At 45.4% G+C, this 25,685-nt stretch overlaps 2 protein-coding genes across 4 annotated transcripts; both read right to left on the minus strand.

The window, feature by feature from the left end:
• Positions 1-4,002: 4,002 nt before the first annotated feature.
• On the minus strand, positions 4,003-9,125 carry LOC115198100 (uncharacterized). Of its 3 annotated transcripts, XM_029759792.1 has the most exons (11): positions 8,942-9,125; positions 8,544-8,668; positions 6,676-7,727; positions 6,499-6,569; positions 6,178-6,321; positions 5,834-5,908; positions 5,538-5,649; positions 5,130-5,278; positions 4,796-4,980; positions 4,579-4,704; positions 4,003-4,500 (listed from the first exon to the last, which is right to left on the minus strand). In XM_029759792.1, the coding sequence occupies exons 2-11, from the start codon at positions 8,568-8,570 to the stop codon at positions 4,153-4,155; spliced, it is 2,289 nt and encodes a 762-aa protein (XP_029615652.1). In that variant the 5' UTR covers positions 8,571-8,668; positions 8,942-9,125; the 3' UTR covers positions 4,003-4,152. The 3 variants fall into 3 exon arrangements, with proteins under 3 accessions (XP_029615652.1, XP_029615659.1, XP_029615647.1); XM_029759799.1 differs by having other exon boundaries at positions 5,538-5,643; positions 8,544-9,125; XM_029759787.1 differs by having other exon boundaries at positions 8,544-9,125.
• A 13,772-nt stretch (positions 9,126-22,897) lies between these two features.
• On the minus strand, positions 22,898-25,341 carry LOC115198123 (frizzled-2-like). Its single transcript, XM_029759823.1, has one exon. The coding sequence runs from the start codon at positions 25,107-25,109 to the stop codon at positions 23,460-23,462; it is 1,650 nt and encodes a 549-aa protein (XP_029615683.1). The 5' UTR covers positions 25,110-25,341; the 3' UTR covers positions 22,898-23,459.
• Positions 25,342-25,685: the final 344 nt, after the last annotated feature.

Genomic DNA, 25,685 nt, shown 5'->3' on the forward strand with positions numbered 1-25,685 from the left:
GTGTTCCAGTCTTGTGAAGCAGTGTACTGCACTGGCACCAACAAATACACTAGATGTTTGTCCATCATCGTTCTTGAAACTGTTCACTGAACTGTTGATACCTTTACTGATAGTTACTTATTAATACCTAGCTTAATGCCTCTGCATCCCTCTCACACACAGAGCATTTGTGTTTCACTGCCCTGATTTCAAGTACCATTACGCAGTGATACTGTAGTAAATCATTCACTCAATATCACTCTGCTCGCCCTCACTTTCCATCCCTGCTCCAGCCCTCCCAAATTCCACATCATTAACCACACAGAACGACTGCCATGTTCAAGGTCTGTGATGAGACGGGCTGTTTGTGTTTCTGTAGAATCTGGGATAAGAATTATCAAAGCAAATACATTAGAGAGAGCTAAACATTGCGAGGAGGTGTTGTTTAGCTACCATGTTGTGATATAAGTACATTCTTGCTAGATTACACTTTGACAACCTAAGACGAATTGGAATTACACCGCTTGCAATGCATGTCATATTGCAACAACCCGCTGGTTCAGTAACTGAAATAAAGCAGAGACTATAGACTAGATGTAACATAGTAAATGAAAATCCAGGACACTAAAATTAGTATGATTTGTTACGTTTGGTGTGGCTAAATAAGACAGAAGGTTGCTTAAGGAAAAAACAAAAGAAGGGTGGTTGGTAGGGGTGGATGGATTGGCATATAACGCTAACGTCTAGTAACCCAACGATTGCGTGTTTGAATCTCATCACGGACATTAGTATTTTAGCTAATTAGCAACTTTGCAACTACTTACTAGTTTATAGCTACTTTGCAACTACTTAGCATGTTAGCTAACCCTTCCCCTAACCCTAACTTTTAACCTAACTCCTAACCTTAACCCTAAACCCTAGCCTAGCTAACATTAGCGTAAGCCACCTACCCACCTAGCTAACGTTAGCCACAACAAATTGGAATTCGTAACATATACGTATTGCAAATTCTGAACATATTGTACGAATTGCAATTCATAGCATATCATACAAATTGCAATTCGCAACATATATGATTTGTATTTCATAACATACCATACGAAATGGATGATGGACATCCACAAATGAATACGTACCATACCAAATGTAACATATCATATTAATTTGAGTGTCCCGGATTTTCATTTACTATGTTACGTCTACCCCTGAGTCCAGATTGCGGGCAGATTCCAGAATGTGTCTCAACCAGGTAATAGGGGCTCTTTGATAAAGCCATAAGATAACCTCATGCCTAAACCTATTACCTCGTCCAACAACAACACAGCTACAACACACTCAGTATGAGGCCACACACACACACACACACACACACACACAGAGTAGACCGTGCACACATCCACACATCTAATTTGGCATCCGAAATAGACACTAGAGCGAGAAGTGCTCCATTTTGCTAATACACAGGACCATTCATATAGGCCCTATTATGCAGGACAGAATCCAAACAAAAAAAACTATTTGTACTCCCTAACAAAATTTGGCTTCCAAACAAAAGCCTGCACAGGAGTTTGAATCAGAGCAGTGTTGACAGACAGACAGCATACAGTACAGAGTTGGATAAACATTTGGCAAGTCATGCTGGAAGCAGCTCGTTATGAGGAAAGAGGATGACAATTCTTCATTCATCAGCGGGAGCCTCTAACGACAGACAGGACAGAGAGGCTCCTGGGTAATTCACGGGAGGAGCCACATCCATACAGACAGTATAAACTTTACAGCACCAATGACACCAATTGACATGATGACTTTTAAATGGTTTACATTTGTTGTGTCTGTCCTTAGTGAGGCCTACTCTCTCTCACCCACCTGGCACGAGGGGTCTTAACGTTCCCTCTATCTAAATGTAGGGTTCCAGTGATACGTCCAAATGGCCTTTATATCTCCCCTGGGGTGGCTGAGTGTGACTCCTCTGTCTAAACATCACCTAGATGTGGCTGGAGATAAACACGCAGCTGGAGCTGCTTTCAGTCACTTTGAAAGAAACGTCTCTAAAGAGAGATGCCAGATATGCAGCTGAGGTTAAGAATCTGGTAAGAGCCTTCATGTCATTTTCACATTTTTTGGAAATGTGTACCTGATATACGTTGTCGCCAAAATGAGCTAACTAAATAGGTACAGAGAGAGAACTGAGAACTGAAAATGAGAGAAACAGAATAATACTAAAGATCTGAAACCTTCCTGCATTCTGAGATACAGAATGTAATAATGAAAGCTGAGAAAAGACCGATGAATAGGCGGATGCCCGAGACAATGCTGCTGTTGCTTGGACTTCACCTTTGATTAGTGAACAACACATCAATATAAGTTTCCTCTGTGGAAATAACATCTGGTGAGGATAAGGAAGTGGTTTCAGAAGCCAACAGCCTGGCGTGAACATCATTGACAACATTAAGATCATGTTACAAACATGATATTGACAGATCTGACATCAGGAGTTTGAAGCGTAACATTTTAAAGAGCTTTGAGGACTACTACTACAGTATATTATTACTTCACATCAACAGTAATAAACTACTATACTAAAGGGTAGATTCATTAGACCATAAAATGTATATCTTCTTTATAACAAGACAGAGACAAATGAAAGTCATTATCAAGTCAACGAGCATATCTGAGGAAGTGAAGCGACTGAACCAGACAATAAGGGCTGATACACTGGCGCCACCTTGTGGTAAACCATCTGAAGAGGCGGTCTCAGTCAAACAACAATAATCCTTTAGGAACCAGTCAAAGGCACTAGGGGGCCCTCTCTCTTTCCCCATGACATCCAGAGAAACAGACACAGGCCAGCCTTACCTAGTTTTACATTTCCAAACAATGATAGATTTGTTTGGAGAAATAGATGGTGAGATTCCCAGGCAGGACCATTGTCCTACTGTCCAATTAGCTGAGAAAATATCGAGCCCAAACTGTTGTATTTGCCATAATAGCGCTTATCTGGTCTCAGCATACAGTAAACAGAAGAGAGGAAAAGGAAACTGCTGAAGCTAAAGCATCTGGTCTACAGGATGACAGGGGCCATCAGGCCAAGTATGCTTAGTCTGAGTAAACAGTGTCACTGCTCATTTGTGATATCGCCAAATGCACAGACACATGCAAGCACAACAGCTTTAACAACAAAGCTCCCTGTTTCACTGTGGTTTATTTTATTACCGTCATCTTTTTTAATGGGAGCCAGGCGGAGGGCTAATGTACTCTGCGTCTGTGCGTGTGTCTCAGGCATGTCTGGTTAACATCAGACTGAGACTGTTCATAATGAATGGGTCAGACCAGCACTGATCCCTTCCTCGACTGGGCATGATATCAGGGTCCTCAACCCTATCAGGACCTGGACCAGTCAGGGACTTAATCAGCAGACTATAGTGTAACCCGGCCCGTTGGAGAAGGCCAAGGGGATGAGTAGTTCTGGCTCTTCTCCTAGGCTCCATGACTTGGCCTTGTAGGACCCTTAGATTTATTCATAGACTGATGTTAATGTGGGTTGTCCAGAGTGGAGAAGTGGCTCTTGACATGGGATTTATTGGAAATGACTGTTTGGACACATCATCCAGGCAAAACACACACACACACACACACACACACACACACACACACACACACACACACACACACACACACACACACACACACACACACATATATATAGCGCTCTGAACCATATTCTCATACCCCATAATCTTGCTATTCACATTGAACATCTAAACCCAAACTAAAGCACTGCCACTTCCCCCTTTCCATATCACTCGTTCAGTTACCTTCATGGTCTCATGCACATCAACCCCAGACCCCTCCCTACCTATCCCTCCTCCTCCTCACTTTTGCACGGTGCAGTTTTAAAACAAACCAGTGACACTCGTTTGACTCATTCTGCTATTTTTTCAGAGATGATGGGTTTATTTCTGCTGAGCAGGGAGACACTGCATATCCTCTCCTCCATCCCCCCCCCCCCCCATTGCACTCATAACTACAGCCGCTCTGGTCGAAGTCTGGTACTGGGATCAGGAGGGGTGGGGGAGTAGAGACTGAGTAGAGACTGAGTAGAGGAAGTGGGGGGTGGGATCTTTGTGGTTAAAGTAATTGATCGTATCAGTTTTGTTATGATTGCTATTGGTGTTATTCCTCTTTTCTACAGTGTACTGCTCTTCCTGTCAGTGGGGGTTGCCGCCGGGGTCTTCTCTTTTTAGCCTCCCTGATTGGACGAGGCACGCCGCTTCCTGGCGATGGGCTCCAGTGGTTGGCTATATGGGGGCATAGGGTGGACCTACAGGGAGCGTCCAGGTCTCCAGTCTCCATCATGTTGCGGCAGCCGCTCCAGGACCAGGAGTAGGTGGTGAAGGTTTTGGGGAAGTCCTTCCGGCTGTGGAGGACACAGTAACACTGAAGGGAGCCCCAGGAGTTCCACATGTCCCTGCGCTTCAGCTGGGTCAGGTCCTTCAGGTACTCCTTCAGACTTGATTTAGACTGGACAGACAGAGAGAACTTCAATGTGGGACTGACTGCATCAATATTGTCATACATTCAGTTCAAATCCCGTCTTACCTTCTGTTTAATCCGGTTGATCTCATTGTAAGTGAGGTGGTCCCTCTCCTTCATGGACATGTTCACCTTCATCTTCACAGGCGTGATCATCTCCATTTTCTCCATCCCAGGGTGCTTGATTGACAGCTGGTACAAATACAAGAAGATTAGCAACACATTTTCGCTGCCTTTCTACATTTCTCACATAATTCAATATGTGAAAATGTTTTTATATTACTTGTCTGATGCGATCCTCGATCTCAACGGTCTTCCAGGTCGTGACAGACTTCATGCGGCCCATTTTGGCCCTCTGTGCAGGGTTCAGGGACATGCGCCGGGGGTCCCAGGAGGTGTAGGCCACGTTCAGGCTGGGACACCTCAAGTACGGGCTATCCTTCTCCTTCTGGCTCTGGGCAATTGTCTCTGCACATCAAAACAACAACAGTCCCTCATCACTCCTCTGCCAATCAATATAAATTTGACTAGGAGAGTATGAAAGCTGAAGCAGTTCAATATGAATATAGGGAGAAAGGAGTACTGTATGTGCTGGGTGTTATATTGTGTTAGCTCACCCGCTGGCTGGATGTATTTGAGGAGCTGCTTGCTCTTCAGGCCTATGAGATGAGCTCCCTTGGTGTAGTAGGCGAGAACATGGTCCCCGTCCTCCCTGTCTGGTCGCACGGCTCGCCGGATCAGCCTCTGAGTCTTTTTATGGTAGTATCTGGTCAGAGGTAGGGGACAGTCAAATACGGCTGACACAGCTGACCACCAGAATGTATTATAAACAGATAACGTTTATTGAACATTTCAGAAGATACTGTAATGAAAAGTTGTTTCTTTGTTTTATCCCTGAAAATGTCTTGTTAACCTTACATAATCTTTGATGACATCCAGTTAGTACACACTCATGTATAGCGTCGCATGACGTCGGTCGGCTATTCATATACGAAAAGAAAGTAGCATGACTTAAAATGGCTTACTGTACTATCTCTCTTGTAGTACCACTGGACAGGATACCGGCAGCCAGCATCTTGGTCAGGGTCTTGTAAAACACTGTCTCACACACCTCAACAGACTGGGATGGGTCTGCTCCTTTAGAGAGGAAAGGAGTGAGAGAGAGAGAGAGGAAAAAGCGATGTAGTGAGAGAGAGGAAAGTAAGCACCGTCTTAATACAGTCTCGCAAACGCTATGGCAGCTCTATGAGTCGTATGTTCATATTTCCATGTGAATCCAGATATGTTTAGTGAAGGCAACATCTTAGTCGGGGATCTTCACCTTTCACACACTTGGAGAAGCGCTGGCTGTCCGCCATCACATGCAGGAAATCTTGAAACCCCACCTCTCCGTCCTCTGAAGCCAAGAAACAAAAACAGCCAGTCAGCCAGCCTGCCAACTCACATCAACTAAGGGAATGTGTATGGCTGCACCCCAAATGGCAATCTATAGTGCACTACTTTTGACCAGAGCCCTATACGGGTACAAAAGTCACGCACTATATAGGGAACAGGGGGCCATTTGGGACACAAACTATTTTTATGTATTCCGTTCCGACATGTTTATAATGGAAAAGCGCGTTATTATATTTTGGGGTAATTCCAGATACTGAGGCAGAAACGTACTGTCGTAGTCAGCCTTCTGCAGGGCTTTCTTCACCTCCTCTGGGCTGATACTGATCCCCACTCTGTCCAGCGTGGACGCCAGGCCCTCCTCATTGATAGAGCCATCGCTGTTCTTTGCAAACTGCTCAAAGACTTCTTTGAAGGCTACATGGGTAGAAAAGCCAATAGATATGATTGTTTCCCACAACATAGGGACATCACTTCAACATACATGTACAATAGAAGATCATCATTAATTAATTAATAAAAAAATAGATTTTGTATTGGTAGGGAATATTAGTTGACAATATAAGACAGGCTAACAGTAGGCATGCTTCTTACCATCAGACTGGGTATTGATCAGGGGATCGTCAGGCACCATAGTTGTCAGGTCTTCAATACGAGTAACGCCCCTACAGGCAAACAGGCACAAGCAGATAGTTGTGTTAGGGAATAACAGTGACAGTTGTGGGGAATAGAATAGGTATGAATGGTATGGAGCAGAGGGTAGGTACTGACAGTGAGTTTAGGAACTCCTCCAGGTCATCTGTGTTGATGGTGCTGTCTGGCATCTTCTGGTTCAGCTTCTGGTACTCCTCATACGAGATGGAGCCCCTCCACCGTGGAATCGCCGGGAGTTTAACCAGGGCAGCTTTATCTGGCTTTGGCATTGGCTGATTGGGCCTTTGCTGCAGCTCATTACATGGAATGATGCCCCTCCTCTTGGTGATATCCCTGGGTTTGAATCGCTCCAACTCTGGCATCTGTCGGTTGGGCTTTTGCTGGAGATTTTCACAGCGGATGGTTCCGCTTCTCTTGGTGACCTCTCTAGCTTTGAGTCTGTCTGAATCTGTCATGGCTTGGTTGAGTCTGAGCTGGATGTTGTAGGAGAGGGGCGCCTTCCTCCTGCTATAGTCCCTGCCTCTGCCTTGCTCTGCTCCATGGAAGGACCCTTTTCTCCGGGGTTCTTTGGCTATTGGCGGGATGTTATCTTCTTTCTGTTTACCTAGTTTGGTCTTGCACAAGTCTTTGACTTTGCCCTGGACTTTGTCATCTTCTTCACTTGGACTGGGCCGTGACCAGCTGAACTTGGGTATGGCCGGTAAGGTCTTCTGCATGACCTTAGCTCCAACACCAATCTCCTCTGGGATACCGGCCACCCTCACAGTCTTATGCACCTTTTCTGCCTTGGCAGAAAGCTCCACACTGGGCCGGTCATTCTGAGTGAGAAAGGGGTTGGTGGCGGTCCCAGCCACGGCTGTCTTGGTGAAGAGGAGTGGGAACTTGATCTTCTTCCTGTCGCTGTCAATGTTATCTGGGGACGTAGATCCCTCTGCCCCTCTGCAACTCTTATTAGTGCCAGTGGGTGAGGAGTGCTGCGGTGAGTTATTATGGATCGTTCCTTGCGAGCTGTGGAGAGCTTTGCCCTCTGCCGAAGACTGCATGACTGCCCCCTGGCGGACTTCAGCGTTAGCTCGCTCTGACTCCGAACTGGACCTGTCATCAGAGCTCCGAGAAGTACTCTTCAGCCTCAGCTTCCCTAGGAACCTTGACACCTTCTTCTGGGCCTCCTGAGAGAAGAAAACCCTCCAATAAATGTCGCTAGCAAAGTAAACCTCAGTGGTGTAAAGTACTGAAGTAAAAATACTTGAACATACTATGGCGTTTTTTGAGGTAGATGTACTTTATACTTTTGACAATTTTTACTTCACTACATTCCTAAAGACAATAATGTGCTTTTTACTCCATACATTTTCCCTAACACCCAAAAGTACTCGTTACATTTTGAATGCTTAGCAGGACAGGAAAATGGTCTAATTCACACACGTATCAAGAGAACATCCCTGGTCATCCCTAATGCTTCTGATCTGATGGACTCATTAAACACATGCTTTGTTTGTAAATGATGTCTGAGTGTTGGAGAGTGCACCTTGCTATCCGTACATTAAAAAAATACAAACAGAAATGGTGCCGTCTGGTTTGCTTACTATAAGGAATTTGAAACAATTTATATTTTTATTTTTGAAACTTAAGTATATTTGAGCAATTACATTTACTTTTGATACTTAAGTATATTTAAAACCAAATACTTTTAGACTTTTACTCAAGTAGTATTTTACTGGGTGACTTTCACTTTTACTTGAGTCATTTTCTATTAAGTTTATCTTTACTTTTACTCAAGTATGACAATTTAGTACTTCTTCCACCATGTACCCAAACACAACACTCATTGATATATCAATATAGCCGAGGGTGATAGAGGTAAATGTAAAAACCATACCAGAATAAGGTATTGAAATATTACGTAGAAAACATAATATGACTGTAACCTTATTATATGGCTTTGTGATTTATAATGCCCTACAGGTGTATGTGACTTGACTTGCCTCTTTCCAGCTCCAATCTTCCTCCATTGTTTGATGATATGACTGCTTGGCAGAAAAAAAAGTCAAGCTGCACCTGCCTCTGAGGGCTGGACTAAAAAGTGATAGGCCTATACTAAACTGGAAGGCTTCAGGTGGTGCCCTCAGAGAATAGGCATGAAGCAAGAAGGCGTCAAGAAGTGAGTTGGTAACCCAGACAGTGGTGGTGGATCCAGTCAGATGGATGTAAAACAAGAGGAGGGAAGATCTAATTTAAAATCTCACATAACCCAATATCACTACCAAACAAATTCCTGAATTTACCAAAATAATACTTCGAAGACATGTTTGGAATTGGTAAACGAATATGTTATTGTGGAACAAGGGGGATTATTGTTATACAATAAATAGCTTTAACCAACCTCTTAAAAGAGCATGATCACCAATAGGCCATAGGCCAGAGATGGAAAAAGAGCCAAGCCTCAGGCACCAGAGGTGGCAGGGCCTCTGATCCCGAATTCCACCATGTACCAAATGGACAAAGGATGGAATTTCCAAGTGAAAATGTAACCAATAGTACTGCTCCGTGTGTGGGGGAATATGACGCACAACAACTGTGACCCAAGTAGCAACAATGACGCACCCACTGGGCGCACCGCATCTCGTACTGCTATTTTCTGCCGTTTTGCGTCCGACTTACTGCCTGGTGAAACTGTTTAAAAGCTCTTTGCATCGCTCAGTAGGCTACATGGCTGGTGTAGGATCAACAACTTCCCCAATCCTAACATTAACCATTAGTAGGGGCAATGCGAAACTGGCCCAATAGCAACGTCTAGGGGCAACTTTACCCGGCCTAAACGGTTTGTTTCGATAGGACATCATGGACTGTTGACAAAAACAAGTCCGTCATAAATAACAGTCCGAGATCAAACGAGAGAGAGGGGAACCCTGAATACCAATCCTAGCTCCCGTTTGCTACTATTTCTATTCAATTAGATCGACGTCTCGAGACTCAGAGCTCTCTCTGACATGTAACAGTGTTACAGTATCCCAACAACTGGGTAAACTCATGAAACTACACCCATCATATCCAGTTTGTTTTACAGTTCATTGTAGTGATGATGTCAACCGAATTATTTCAAGGATAGGCCTAGCTGATGCGGTCCACTTGCTTTATCCAAATCGTGTTGCTGATAACTTATTTTGCTTCTCTCTCTCGCTCTCTCCGACAAGTAATATAGACATTTGGAGCTATAGAAATGCTGTTAATTGAGCTGCCTATTCAAGAATTCCAGGTGTTTGTACAGGTCAGGTGAGTCTCATGGTTTTGGTGTTAGATCTATACTGGTATGCATATTGGTCAAAACGCTCAATGAAGTCCAAAATGTTCCCGTGTACCTACCCTAACTGATATAGTACAGAAAAAAATGTAGGTATAGGCAAAGTTGTACAAGTAATACAAATATCGAGAAGTGACTATAAAATGAGAAATATTGAATGTGGACTTCAGAATTCCTGTATACTTTTCAGTTTGGAAGAAAATATTTCTGTAGAATGGTTAAGTTCTTCTTTATCCTCCTAAACACTCAATTCTGGGTAAGTCATACATTCACCTCTTACATGCGCAATGTCCTCAAATATATACCACTACCTGTCCTGATCACTCCAGGGGCACTTTCGTAGAACACATTTGGGCAGGTGCTCTGGTATTTAAACCACTGACCCATATGTGCCTGACTAACTCCAATTGCTCTAGAGTGAACCATTAAAAAGGTTTAAAGGTTATATTGAGAAAACTACAGTTGTTTGACTAACCTGTGATTTATATGGCCTGTGTTAATGTTCTACCAGGTGTCTGGCTTGGCCCTGGTCTTGGTCGGGGCTATGTCTCGGCCCACCTACACAGAAATGGAGTCTTTCACCCACACATCCCAGGGCCTGTCTCACACCTCCATCCTCCTCAAATGTAGCATTGGGGGCGTGGTCCATCATCGTCTCCCTGATGGCCTTCCTGGGTAGCATTGGGGGCGTGGTCCGACAGCCGTCTGCTCCTTGGATTGGTGGGTAGTACAGCACAGTGTGTGATATGGTAACTTGGGGCTTTATGTTTTGGAGAACAGTTAATATGCCGTGTTCCATCTTCACATACTAAATCATAACCTGTCCGAGCTCTGCCACGTTTGCATTTTGCTTTTGGAGAGTAACATCTTGGTTGTTTGTACTCTGTAGTTCACACACTTCCTAATGCTGATCCTCAGCCTGCAGATAGTGTCTGGGATTCTCTTCTGTCTTCAGAAACAAGGTAAACATGACTCTGCCCGGCTGTCTCAATCTACTGCAGTCTTGGATGATCACTGTATGTTTTCCAGGGAATTCAACTGGTATTACTTGATTGACAAGGGTGAGAATGCTTTTTGTGTCCTCTGCACCCTCTGCAGGTGGAGAGAAGGGATAAGGTTGCCATCGATGACCTACAGCATGCAGTGAGTAGCGTGCTATTCACTCCTTACCAGGGGAATGGTCTCTGTGAGATACACTGTCAAAGTTTGTTTATGTGCGTTTCAGTTCCGTCGTTGTGGTGCAGAGAACTACACCGACTGGCTCCTGCAGGGCTCTCATGGGAATATTAGTTTTGTGCCACACTCCTGTTGCCATGTGGATTCTGTGGCCTGTGTGAAAGTCGTCACCACAGACAACATCTACCAGAGGGTCAATGTTAACCAGCGCAGGGAAGGGCGAGGGGTTTACAAAGGCCTCAGATGAGGTTAACAAAAAGGTGATCATGATTCCCTACATGGGAATTGCTGTGACAATGATGAGAGGTTTTAAGGGCCCTAAAGAGTAATGAGGCTTTATCTCAAATGCCCTGAGTCTTTTCACTAAAACCTATAATAACAAGCTTTTAGTCATGCTTAGCTCAGATCCTGGAGGTCTGCAATTCAGCAAGTAAGACAAGCAGGGACTTGGAGGGATAAAGTTAAACACGGTCAATATATATCAGCTGGTTCTCTGAGTGACTGACTGCAGACACTGTGGCCCCTGGAGGACAGACAGTTAATTAACAGCTCATTTAGTCACAGGAAGAGAGGTTTCACAACACTCTGTGCTAGTGTGTGTGTGTGTGTGTGCGTGCGTGCGTGCGCGTGTCGTCCCTCCAGGGCTTTGTGCAGGTGATCAAAGAGTCCCTGAAGAGGACCTGATGTGGCTGGGTGCCGCCTGCATCGTACTGGGTCTCATAGAGGTTAAACAACATATCAGGTGTCCTACTTCGGTCACATCGTGCATCATTGTACTTACTGTGTTATTATCATTTTTATCAGTTAGTGGGATGCATCATGGGAATTAAGCTCTTTCGGGATGTCAAGAAGAGAGAGGTGTATGAGAATTTGGGTTAAGGAGGGAGGGAACGGCTTCGGTCAAGACAATGCCCATACCATTCTATCGTAAATCGGGGGAGAATGCTGTGACTCACATCATAATGCAGTTTAGATCCTGTGCAGCCTATTGTCTTTCCAAATATTGAATTGTTATCAGTGATTGGTTGTTTTGCTGTTGGTTTTTTTTCTGGAATGTTCGGATTTTTTATGGTGGTGTAGGCAAGGGTGTAGGAATAACAGTGCAGCTTGAATTCACACATTGTTGAGTTGATTTGTTTTTGTTGTCGTTTTGAATGTCTGCATTCTGTGTCTGCCATGTTTCACCAGGCCATTTGGTCCAGGAGGTGAGGCGGTCACCTGTCACAGTCATTGTCCCATGTTATTTAGGCTGTTGTTCCTGGGTGGTTCACTAGGAACATTTGCTCCCGTCACCTCCAAGCGACAAGGGTGTGGTGGTGCTAATGAGAGTTTCTTCAGACAGCTGGGATCAGCTAAGGCTGCAGCTCCACCACCTCCATCGCTCTCCATCCAAGCACATCCTCCCCCGTCTGAACAACAAGCCTTAATGATAAACTCACGTTTTATGCCCGGTGTTTTACGAGCACTCTTACTGCACCCCACCCGGCCTGTTAGTGGATCCAAGTGTATCCGAGGCGCTGGGAAAAATGGAACACGTCAGCTGGACGCTGGACCCATGGCGGCGGGCTGGGCTGAAGGCTGGTCTCCCTGGCCTACAGTGAAACAGGCTCACTGGGCCTCTGGCTGGCTTCGATGGAGACAGGAGACTGCTGTCTGTCTGCTGTGGGGCCTGCCTGCTGCTCTACCTGGCCCGGCCCCTGTAATATCAGTAACTAGGTCAGTAGTAGTACTCAACATCCCCAGGAAATTGGATGGGCTCCCAGCAAGTCTTCTGTTATTGAGGATTGTGTTGTCAATCCCTAATTCAGCCAACACCCAGGCCAGCAACCCTAATTTGTAGGATTTCAGGACCCTTATTAGTTATTAGACATATTGACCCAGCAGAAGAAAACAAATATTTAGCACGCGCAGACATTTGTAACTGTGCTAAAATCATGACGGAGTGGCTGCCCTGTGTCACCCAGGATAACAGGACATGTAGAAGTGAGCTAACCCAGTGTGAGTGACTGGGGATGGAAGAGCAGCAGAGGATGTTGCTCACTAGAGATAGAAGAACTCTTAGGTAAAGTCATGCACCTCCTCTCCTCTCCTCCGCAGAATGTTTAATACTGTAATGCCAAGGGAGCATGGTGTAATTTAGGATACTTTTTCTGGTGATTCAGAGGAAATGTTCAAACCAGCAGCACTGGCAGGCAGCAGACACCACTAAATCCAAGCCTTCGGGCCTCTATTCACTGTCTGTATGTAGCCTGCAGTCGCTTCAGGAATGTTCTCTCTCTCTCTCTCTGTCTCTGTCTGATAAGATCACACGGCATCTCTCCTTTCACCTTTTATTTTTCTCTTTTTACTTTCATCTTCTCATTCAGCCTCTCGTCTGAAGGATGGTAAAGGACGACATAGAACTGATAAGACCTCACTCGGCATTAGGATTGGCCTACTTCAGTTGTCCCTGTGGTCAGTGGTACAGCTGAGATCTATCTGAGCGGTCCGCTTGGCAGAGGGTTTGCTGTGCAGAAGGGCCTGTTTATTTTCTTTTATTATTATTAGTTACGCTGCACGTTGACCATGAACGTCTGGTCTGGAGAGCCTGTCTGTCTCTCCCCAAGGCCTTCCAACATACAGCTCAACATGTGCAGCAGCACAGATGGAACCACCCCCAACAAAAAGAGGAAGAAAAACCTCAGGATTGAAGGAAGGAAATTAGAAAATGCGGTCTTATGCCCTTACCATAACCACACAATGCTAAGAGTTGCTCAATCAATTTCTATTGATAGTGTGGGCTAAAGTTTTCAATGAGATGAAATGTCTTTTTCTTTTTCTGATATGACTGGTTTAGAGGGCTAGTAGTAGCAAATGTAATAATGTCCCAGAAGGATTTGATGAGTGGTGCGAGACTGGACGTGACTGTTAGGGTGTTCTTGCTTGTCTGAAAGCTTTGTAGAAAGTGACTCCTCTACTCTTAGTAACTCTTATGCTGAGTGTTTTTGGAATGAGAATATGTAGACTGGATGTGTATATTAGTGGGTGTTGTGTGTCTGCTAGAATATGGGTTATTTATGAGTGTGTGCACATGATATGGATGTGTGTGTTTAACTCGCACCTCCTTGACGAGGCCCCTCCACCATTTCTCTCTCTCTCTCTCTCTCTCTTTGGGCAGGGCTCAGATGGAAGTGATTACGCTGCACAGGGAGGGAGAAATTACAGGGAGAACCTACAGAGCTCCAGCCCTTCTCCTTTATCCACTCACTCATTCACTCACTTACACATACAGGCACGCAATCACATGCACAGGAACACATGCCCTGCCACCAGTCCCACCACATTGCTTCTGGTGGTACATTTCCACTCTTGGCTGTGTCAGGACAATGCGCCAGTGTGCTCCCCTCCTTCTCCTGCCTCCCCTCTCGTGGGCCGAGTGATTGAGCGAGCGGTGAGGGCCAGGGCTGTAAATTCCTCTGAAAGAGCAGTTAAGAAGGCTCACATTAAAACGGGGATCGACGCTCGCCATAAAGGAGCCGAAGAAATGAGTCATCACCTGGAGCCTGAAGGGTTCCAGAGCCTGCAGAACCACAGAGGAGAGGAACTATAGAAATAGAACGGATAGAATATACTGTATCTTTCATTTCAGATGTGCACAACTTAGTCCAACTAAGTTGAGATGCCAAGGAAGCATTGTGATTAGATGACATGAGCATTATAATTGTGACATTTAACTACAATGTCACATTTCAATGTTTTCTAATTAAATTATTTGGATATATTCTAAAAAAATATGTCTTCTCTTTGCTCCATTTCATATGTTTTGGAACCCTATGGCTAGTGCGCTAGTTTCCTATGTTGTAGAACTGTAAGCCTAAACCTACCCTCTAACTAACCACTAAATCTTAACATCAGTCGTGGAGGTCTATTCTAGCCCGTGAACCCCACCCTCTCTCTGTTTCAGGTCTGCAGGTCAGTTGAGTTACCATAGCAGCTCTCTGTGCTGTACCACACAGCTACTATACAGACGGGCTGATTCAGAAGGCCAGGCAGCGAGCTCTAACCAGTAAACACAGCTACTATACAGACAGGGGCTGATTCAGAAGGCCAGGCAGCGAGCTCTAACCAGTAAACACAGCTACTACACAGACGGACTGATTCAGAAGGCCAGGCAGCGAGCTCTAACCAGTAAACACAGCTACTATACAGACGGGCTGATTCAGAAGGCCAGGCAGCGAGCTCTAACCAGTAAACACAGCTACTATACAGACGGGCTGATTCAGAAGGCCAGGCAGCGAGCTCTAACCAGTAAACACAGCTACTACACAGACGGCTGATTCAGAAGGCCAGGCAGCGAGCTCTAACCAGTAAACACAGCTACTACACAGACGGGCTGATTCAGAAGGCCAGGCAGCGAGCTCTAACCAGGAAACACAGCTACTACACAGACGGGCTGATTCAGAAGACCAGGCAGCGAGCTCTAACCAGTAAACACAGCTACTATACAGACGGGCTGATTCAGAAGACCAGGCAGCGAGCTCTAACCAGTAAACACAGCTACTATACAGACGGGCTGATTCAGAAGACCAGGCAGCGAGCTCTAACCAGGAAACACAGCTACTACACAGACGGGCTGATTCAGAAAGCCAGGCAGCGAGCCTGGCTACTACACACACACCAAGACTTTCTCTCTCTCTCTCTCTCTCTCTCTCTCTCTCTCTCTCTCTCTCTCTCTCTCTCTACCAGTAAACACAGGTACTATACAGACGGGCTGATTCAGAAGGCCAGGCAGCGAGCTCAGTTACGTCAGACAGGGGGCTTCCTGTACACTGAGGTGGGACAGTAAGTGCTTTCACCCCAATCCTTCAACCCAACTGACCACCAGTGTTTGTCTTAGCAAGGGCTCTGTGCCACGGGAGTCAGGACAACAATAGCTGGAAACCAAGTCAAACAGAACTGGCTGGGTCGTATACAGGTTGGATTAGAGTTGTTTCATGTACTGCCTGGAGCACAACAGTTGCTGGAGTTTCTTATTATAGATCATTCACAGTCATTTGCACTAACACAATATATGATGATGACATTGACTAGAAGAATTCCCCCCCATTGCTCTGTTTGTATTCTCATCACCAGATTGTTAACCTATACTTGTGCCATGGCCCGAGGAGTGGTATGGTTGTGTACATATTGTGGTGTCTGGCTATGTATCAACCCCCCTCTCTCCTCCAAATCAAGCCCATTATTATCCCAGGCGAACTCCAGGCTCCCAAAATATCCGTAACGCAGCTGTCAGCACCACTCTGGGCAACAGCTGGAGCAGCTCAGGGGCACTCCCTCTCTCTTGACCCTCTCTACCACACACCCAGACTCCCTCTCTCTCTCTCTCTCTCTCTCGACCCTCTCTCTATCACACAAACCCACTCCCTCTCGACCCTCTCTACCACACACCCCCAGACTCCCTCTCTCTCTGCCACACACCCCCAGACTCCCTCTCGCTCTCTCCCTCTCTCTCTACCACACACCCTTCGACTCCCTCTCTCTCTCTACCACACACCCCCAGACTCCATCTCCCTCGCTCTACCACACACCCCCAGACTCGCTCTCTCTCTACCACACACCCCAGACTCCCTCTCGGTCTCTCCCTCTCTCTTTCTACCACACACTCCCAGACTCCCTCTCGCTCTCTACCAAACACCCAGACTCTCTCTCTCTCTCTACCACACACCCCCAGACTCTCTCTCTTTACCACACACACCCAGACCACCTCTCGCTCTACCTCTCTCTCTCTCTCTCTCTACCACACACACCCAGACGCCCTCTCTCTTTACCACACACCTCTAGGTTTTCTACGACAGGGCCTGGGACCTGAGCGGCTTACTCCAAGCACGCACAGAGGAATAGTTAGCCCCTTTAAAATACTCTGTATACACACTGTGTGTGTGTGTGTGTGTGTGTGTGTGTGTGTGTGTGTGTGTGTGTGTGTGTGTGTGTGCCTGTGCCTGTGCCTGCCTAGCCTCGGCCCCACCCTTCTATCTCACTGAAGCCACCTCTGAATGGCCTGTGGGTCATAAAACCCCAGACAAATGGTGTGTGTGGGGCGTGAGAGTGAGCCAAGGAGGGGGTGGAGGAAGTGAGGCTGGCTGTAACAGAGGCTCTGCCACCACAGTTATTGTCTGCTTCTGTTCCGTTCCCTACTGCTGTAGTTAACTTACAAATCCTCTGAGCCGCAGAACAGACCATGGACTATCTTGACTGAGTGGCCAGTTGGTAAGATCATCCAAAGTCGAGGAGTTGAGAGTAGGCTTTCCAAATATCATTTCCCTTCACTTTCTGTGGATCTTTTCCCCTGATAGTGTCCAGCCAAGGAATCTGTGAACTTTTCAACTGCTACCTAATAAATCTAGAACTATGTCCACAAGACTCTCACAGCATACTGATAAAAACAGGACAGGACATTAAAAACACTCATTATGTTGAAATGCATTTCATGGCAATTTGCACTGGCTCTGCCCAAAGAGAAGCACTGTGACCGATCAGGATATCACCATATTAAAGTGGAGGACCTCTGTAACATAGAAACTGAAAATTCACATTTTAACCTCCTTTCTTCTGCCAACTCTCTGATTTCCCCCTCCCCCAAATCTATATGGTGGCATCAGGAAGCAATCCATGCAGGGAATAGGAGGAGAGGGAACATATTGGACTTCCTGTTTTGATTTCAAGGGGGAAACGAGATCCAGAGATATGGAGGGAGCACTGGAAAATCAAAACTGCCCTCATTTAGCAGGGCTAATGTCTGACTATAACTAACTGAGCATAAGCTCTCAGAGCATTATATACTCATGGATCAGAGAAAGACTTGATTAGTAACAGACCGAAGTCTAGGTCTTTTTTTTAACCTTTTCTCCATCTTTTTTTCATGCTAACTTTCACAGAGAGCAACTTTTTTCACTCCCCTTATTTGTCTCTTTTTTTTCAGACCAACGACATGATCCATCTTTGTTAACAGCCTCTTGAGGGCTTCTTTCAATCAGAGGGGTATGAGATCACATTATTAACATTCTCTGGAAGAGCATTCTTTCTCTCTTTCTACCCAATCCTCTGCTTGTCCCTTCTTGCCCTCGAGGAGAGACTATGGCAGATCTCAGACCAACAAAGAGAGAGAGCTAATCCACAGCATAGACAAGCTTAGCCGAGACCACCTAGAAGAGACTTGGTCAATAGCGCGCAGAAAACAGACAATATCTGGTCTACATAGATAACAACTTTTTCCCCACTGTAATACATTTAGCTTGATAGATGTGTCTCTATGTAATAAATGTGAGCCCTGTGTACAGGGTGATTGTCATCATACCTCTACATATAGTACAAAAGGACAAATGTGCAATAGCTATCAGGTATAAACCATGTAAAGGTCTACAGTCTCCCTGCTGGGTCATGCTATCAGACTTCAGGTTTCCTGACTGAGAATATCAAGTGAACAGAGCTTTGCTGGCGAAACTCAAACATTCTGAAAAGTGAATCTGGGCATCTGTTTCTGTTTAGTTTTCAGGTTCCGAAAAGAGACTTTTTTTTTTCTTCCACAGATTTACAATATGGCAGCAACATCTTTCCCTATCCTGATACTCCTTTTCTTCCCTTCTTTTTTTGACCTCGAGAGAAAGAAGAAAAACACCCCTATTAAAGTGAATTTTTCAAAATACCTTCCAATCCCCCTCCCCCGCCCACCCCTTGTAACAATCTTAGACGCTACCTGCCACCCCCCCCCCCCCACCTCCCCCCTTCTCTTTTCTCTCTCCCCTCATTCGTCTCTCTCTGCTTCAGCGAAAAGCCAAACAAGCCAGCCATTAAGTTGAGTTAAGCGCAGGAAGCGGTGCCTTCGGGCCAGGCAGCCCTGTTTACAAGGAGCTAGTCGGGTTTCAGCGGCCCTTTGAAGTGAGGCAGCTCACAGGAGACTGTCACTGGGCCAAAGCCCGGCGCTGCTCCACTGACTCACTGCATTCCCCCCATTCATCTGAGTGAAGGGGGGCAGGGAGGAGAAAGACGGGGGGAGCTAGGGCTGAGGCACAAAGAGGCGTGGAGGAGCAGAACATAAGTGGGACAGGTAGATTTATGTATTTTTCCCCCAACAAGGCGTGGGCTCTTTTGCTGTCCTAAATCACACATACTGTACCTGTCAGTTGTTACAACCCTGGTACTTATACTGTACCATGCCATACACTGCCCCCTCTTTCTGTACAAGACAGACAAACGATAGATCTTATCTGAGAAGGGGAAATATTCAGTGGTCTTCAGCGAGTACAAACTGTTCAAGCACTGCATATCGCCCTGCATTTGTTGTTGTAGATTAGGTGAGAAAATGGTAATCCAATTCTATCCCTTTCTTACATGCAGGAGCTGTTCAGAAAGTATTCACACCACGTGACTTTTTCCACATTTTGTTGTTACAAAGTGGGATTCAAATGGATTTGTCTTTTTTTGTCAACTATCTTAACATAATACTCTATAATGTCAAAGTGGAATAAAAAATATACAATTAATGTAAAATAAAACACTATGTATTGATTTAGATAAGTTTTCATTTATTTAACTTGGCAAGTCAGTTAAGAACAAATTCTTATTTTCAATGACAGCCTAGGACCAGTGGGTTAACTGCCTTGTTCAGGGGCAGAACGACAGATTTGTACCTTGTCAGCTCGGGGATTCGGACTTGCAACCTTTCGGTTATTAGTCCAACGCTCTAACCACTAGGCTACGCTGCCTCCCTCTGAGTCAATACATGTTATAATCACCTTTGGCAGCGATTACAGCTGTGAGTCTTTCTGGGTAAGTCTCTAAGGGCTTTGCACACCTGGATTGTACAATATTTGCCCATTATTCTTTAAGAAATTCTTCAAGCTCTGTCAAGTTGGTTGTTGATCATTGCTAGACAGCCATTTTCACGTATTGCCATAGATTTTCAAGATGATTTAAGTCAAAATTGTAACAAGGCCACTCAGGAACATTCAATGTCATCTTGGTAAGCAACTCCAGTGTATATTTTGCCTTGTGTTTTAGGTAATTCTCCTGCTGAATGTGAATTTGTCTCCCAGTGTCTGTTGGAAAGCAGACTGAACCAAGTTACCCTCTAGGATTTTGCCTGTGCTTAGCTCTATTACATTTATTTTTATCCTAAAAAAAACTCCCCAGTTCTTTTCGATGACAAGCATACCCATAACATGATGCAGCCACCACCATTCTTGAAAATATGAAGAGTGGTACTCAGTGATGTGTTCGATTTTCCCCAAACATAAAGCTTTTCTTTGCCACACCATCCAAAGTGTAATTAATAACTTCACCATGCACAAAGGGCTTTCAATGTATGCTTCTTTTTTTTTGCCATCTACCAATAGCTGCCCTTCTTTGTGAACCATTGGAAAACCTCCCTGGTCTTTGTGGTTGAATCCGTGCTTGAAATTCACTGCTCTACTGAGGGACCTTACAGATCATTTTTTTGTGTGGGGTACAGAGATGGGGTAGTCGTTAAAAATCATGTCAAACACTATTATTGCACAGAGTGAGTCTGTGCAAGTTATTATGTGACTTGTTAAGCACATTTTTACTCCTGAACTTATTTAGCCTTGCCATAACAAAAGGGTTGAATACTTATTGACTGAAGACATTTCAGCTTTACATTTTTATATAATTTGTAAACATTTTTAAAAACACAATTTCACTTTGACATTATGGGGTATTGTGTGTAACCCAAAATTGTGTGACCCAAAATTTCAATTACATTTTTTGAAATTCAGGCTGTAACACAATACAATGTGGAAAAAGTCAAGGGCTGTGAATACTTTCTGAAGGCACGGTATGCTTACAGTATGTTTTGGAAGTGTTCCTCATAGCCTCAGTGCTGGAGGTGTTGGGGATCCGGGGAGTATCCACTTTCTCCAGCCAGCACTACATTTATTTCATTACATCACCACAGACGAGGTTCAGTTTCAGCCATGCATCACGGGGGATTCCAGCTCAATATTAAGTGTTTACTTTCAAAAGGTTCTTGAAAGATAAAGTACTCTGTGAAGCCAAGCACCATTATTTTCCTTTGTTTCACTCGCATGTAGAGATGAATGCCATGTTCACAAAGAAATACACACAAAGTAGCATACTCAAATTCTTATTGGCATAGAAGCTAATATTCCATCTAAGGGTATGTCATTCCAGGTATCCAATGTTACCTCACCCCCTGTACCTTGGCGAGCCGCGTCAGGGTAATGCATCCCCGTGGCAGTCGCCACTCAGTCTGAAAGCTAACAGATGTTGAGGTATGACTCAACTGTCAACACATTGGCAAGGGCAGCGTGATGAAGACTTCTCTTGAGTAGGCCTAGTTTAGCCACACATCATGAGAGAGCAAGAGAGAGATAGCTGAGAGAGAGATGCGGACAGACGGGCAAGTCTACCGACAGACGAGGCTCACATACATACGGCCACGCGTTGTGCACACAAGGGCACGTTAAAGTAGGGCTTCTTACAGCACCACGCATCATCGTAACCGAACGACTTTGGAGTGAAGGAGGCCATTGTATTGGGTCCAGCCCGTAGAACTGCGTGGCCTCAGGACATACATTAGAGCCCAAATGTGATCCCCCTCTTCAACAGAGGCACAGTGATGTTTATAATGCCCAGCATTTGGATTGTTTCCAAAGGGGGCATTGTTAGTTTGACCCTGGAACATCCACCTTGCTACAGCTAAGCCCCCTCCAACCAAAGCCAGGCCATAAGACATACAGGTTTCAACCCTATTACATTTTTGTTGAACCATAACTTTATAACATGATGTAGAAATCCTTTTTATGGTCCTTTTAATTAGGGAACTGGGAATTTATGATGAACCTGGTGAAGTTGGGCAGAGACCACCATTTTGTAACTACACATATCTTTGTGCATTAACATGTTACCACTCAGTTATAAGAAATAACGGTAGCTCTTGAAATGACATCACACAGTTTGTGCTGTAGTATAGAACAATATAGCAACAGAGACCCCCTTTTCCAACCCTCATCGACAAACCCTTACTTTCAGTGACCATATTTGTACTGTTAACATTTCCATACTATAACTATGTTATTAGCCCATTCTGAGCTGTAATGTAGTGGTAACGAAATCACTTTTCAATTCAAAGCCAAACGAAATAGACAAGATCAAGAAAATAATCCTGCTAGTCAAGATAACACAGGACACACACACACACACACAGCAATACAAAAAATATATAAAATCATGTGGCTTTTATTTTGTCGTCACCTTCCCATCCCCTTCCCTCCCAGCAAGTCACGTGAGATACATTTGTGGTTGCCAAATTCACACCACTTTTCACGTCACAACATTAAAATACCACATTCTTCTTTGATTCCATTTTTTCAAAATACTTTTTTGTTTTCCTAGATAATTGAACAGTTTGAGCAACAGTCTCCAGAGGAGTGACTTTTTGGTAATTGAGTGTAGTACTGACAAGGACTAGCCCCCCCCCCCCCCCCCGGAGGCATGACCAGTGTCCTTGCAGTCTTGTCTTCACCCCTACCACCCAGCTTCTCTTGCGGCTCAGCTCAGCTCCAAGGGATTTAATTGGTGTGGGGAGACGAGAGGAAGGAGAAGGGCTAAGCTAGGGAAAGTGCACAGCCAAAGACTGCCTTTACTACAACCCAGCTTCCCTGATCTGATACATCAGAAGGGAAAATGATTACAGATCTGGGTTTGACAGGAGAAACTTCAAATGTGTATGTGTCATACTGCCAGTGAAAACAGCACTTAGAGACAGTGTGTCTATGGCTCCTTTCAGAAGAGGTGCTAGAGTTAACCAGGCACTACGGCTGTCGGAAGACAAAACAAAACATGTCCTTTCTTTAAATACAAATATATAATTTTATATTTTACAATTCCTATTTACAGTTGCATTTAATTACATCTCACACGTTCACAGAGTGAAAATAAAGTCTTAAAATGGCCGCCTGTCCTTTCAGGCCTCCCTCCTTCCCCCGCTCACTGTATATTCCCAGCTGGATTCTCACTCACACTGGAGAGTTTTTATGGCTGGTAACTTTAAAAAAAGGAGTAGGAACAGAGTGGGGGAGGAGAGAGAGCACTTCAGCACATGGCATCCACTGAACACCTTTGTTGTTTGTTCATTCTGAGGTATTGGCCATTCTTCTGGTCAGCAACAGTTTGTCCTTTGGTCAAGACCCCCGCCCCCTGCCTCTTAAAGCTTGATTTTGGCATGCAATATTTGACTTCTTAAAAATTGTGTCAATGTTCCATAAAAATACTGACAGTATCTGATGATCAATGTATAAAAGTACCACTGAGTCTCTGACAGTGAGTAAACAAATAGGAGGGAGAAAAACACACTATAAAACATCCAAATGAATGTCCAAAAACAAGTTCCATGTTTTGGCCTCCCTTCCTAGACAGTGGTCTCTCCATGCCTACCGTTTGAGAGTCTGGTATAGAACTTGCGCCAGGAGTGGAGTGTCTTGCCAGACCAGATCCAGAACCCGGAGGTGATGCCCACTATGAGGGTCATCAGGTACTTGATCATGTAGACGGTGAAGTCGGGGGTCATGCGGGGGGTGTACTGCATGGGGCAGGGGATGGCTAAGCCTTTACAGTTACGGCTGACCCAGCTTCTCTCCCAGTGGTGGCGGAAGGCCTGCTCGTAGAAGAAGCAGGCGATGACGATGGTGGCGGGGACGGTGTAGAGCACGCTGAACACCCCGATGCGCACCATCAGGCGCTCCAGCTTCTCCGTCTTGGTGCCGTCGTGCTTCATTATGGTGCGGATGCGGAACAGGGACACGAAGCCGGCCAGGAGGAAGGAGGTACCGATGAAGAGGTAGATGAAGAGGGGGGCCAGGACAAACCCCCGTATGGGGTTCAGGCTGTTGAGGCCCACAAAGCACACCCCACTGAGCACGTCCCCCTCGATCTGCCCCATGGCCAGGATGCTGATGGTCTTCACGGCGGGCACAGCCCAGGCTGCCAGGTGGAAGTACTGGGAGTTGGCCTCAATAGCCTCATGCCCCCACTTCATCCCAGCTGCCAGGAACCAGGTGAGGGAGAGGATGACCCACCAGATGGAACTGGCCATGCTGAAGAAATACAGCATCATGAAGAGGATGGTGCAGCCCTCCTTCTTTGTCCCCTGGACTATGGTCTTGTATCCGTCTGGGGTGAAGCTGTCATTGCACACCACCTTGTCCCCCAGGAAGTAGCCAGCGATATAGGCTATGGAGACCATGGTGTAGCAGCCAGAAAGGAAGATGATGGGCCTCTCCGGGTACTTGAAGCGCTGCATGTCCACTAGGTAGGTGGTGACGGTGAATAGGGTGGAGGCACAGCACAGAGAAGACCAGATGAGGATCCATATGCGTGCAAAATAAATCTCTTTATCATTGAAGAACATGTAGCCTCCACTGCTCCTGGAGTGTTCACATGGTGCTCCACAATCCAGCTCCCCCAGAAACGAATAATTCAGATAAGTGGGGACTTTGAGCACAGATGGACAGCGGAAAGGCCTGTCTGAAGTGGAGTAGACATGGACGCCAGGGGTTCCAGGGACTGGCATGTGGACGGGCGGGGCAGTGGCAGTAGATTCATTCTGACCCACGCAAATGTGCCCGTCTCCAAGCACGGGGAAATTCTCGCACCGGAGGCGTTCTGGCCACTGGAACCCGAATTTATTCATGAGTGCCTCGCAGCCGTGCTTTGCCCTCTCGCAAATTGAGCGACAGGGTGGAATGGCCTTTTCCAAAACTGTACAAACAGGCGCATACATTGAACATAGGAAGAATTTAAGTTCCGGCGAGCACTGTACCTTTACCAAGGGGTAAAACTGGTGTACCTCCAGTCCTGCGTCCTCTTGGTTGTAATGTCCCACCAGATTGGGCATGATAGTTTGATTGTAGGCGATGTCCGTGCATAGTGGGATTGAAATAGGCTGGCAAAATCCGTGGTCCGGGAAAGCAATGCCATTATCCCCTTGCGCTGATACCATCATTGACGGCATGATCAGTGCGAAAAAAGTCACACAACTCGTTTGAAAATCCATTTTCATTGTGAGCTGATCAATAAAAAATCTCCTCTATTTAACCTGATAAAGTCATGCAATTTACAGATACTTTTTATTTTCTGTAGCATCGGTATTTTGGCTATAAATAACGGAGTAATTGATACAACTTCTGCAGTAGTCCCAGTGAGCGAATAACTGTTGCTGTTAGCTCGCCTGCAAGATGCTGCTTGACTTTTCCTTTGTGCAACTTGCATGGACCAATCAGACAGTTTCAAGTCCCCCCTGCAACTTTCTGTGGTTGGTTTGAAAGTAAAGTCGGGAGGAGGAGGGATGGGGATAAGGGGGCTCTAGAAACAGATTCCCACCCCTTCCCAGTGTTTTACCAGCCAATGGAATTGCAGAGCAGTGTCAACTTGGGAGAGTTTTGAGTAACTTCAGTACAGTATGCATCCCCTGAATGAACCGTACTGTAGTGTAGCCTGGCTCACAACGCCAAGATGTGCAGATATCTATTTATCTATTTATCCATCTATCTATATATCAATTAGGTTTCAAGTTTTATTTGACACGAAAAATAAGAGATAAAGAAAGGAAGAAGAAGGAAAACAGTGTCAGTACCAA

This window comes from Salmo trutta, chromosome 1 (assembly GCF_901001165.1).
Source record: "Salmo trutta chromosome 1, fSalTru1.1, whole genome shotgun sequence".
Lineage (NCBI taxonomy): Eukaryota > Metazoa > Chordata > Actinopteri > Salmoniformes > Salmonidae > Salmo > Salmo trutta.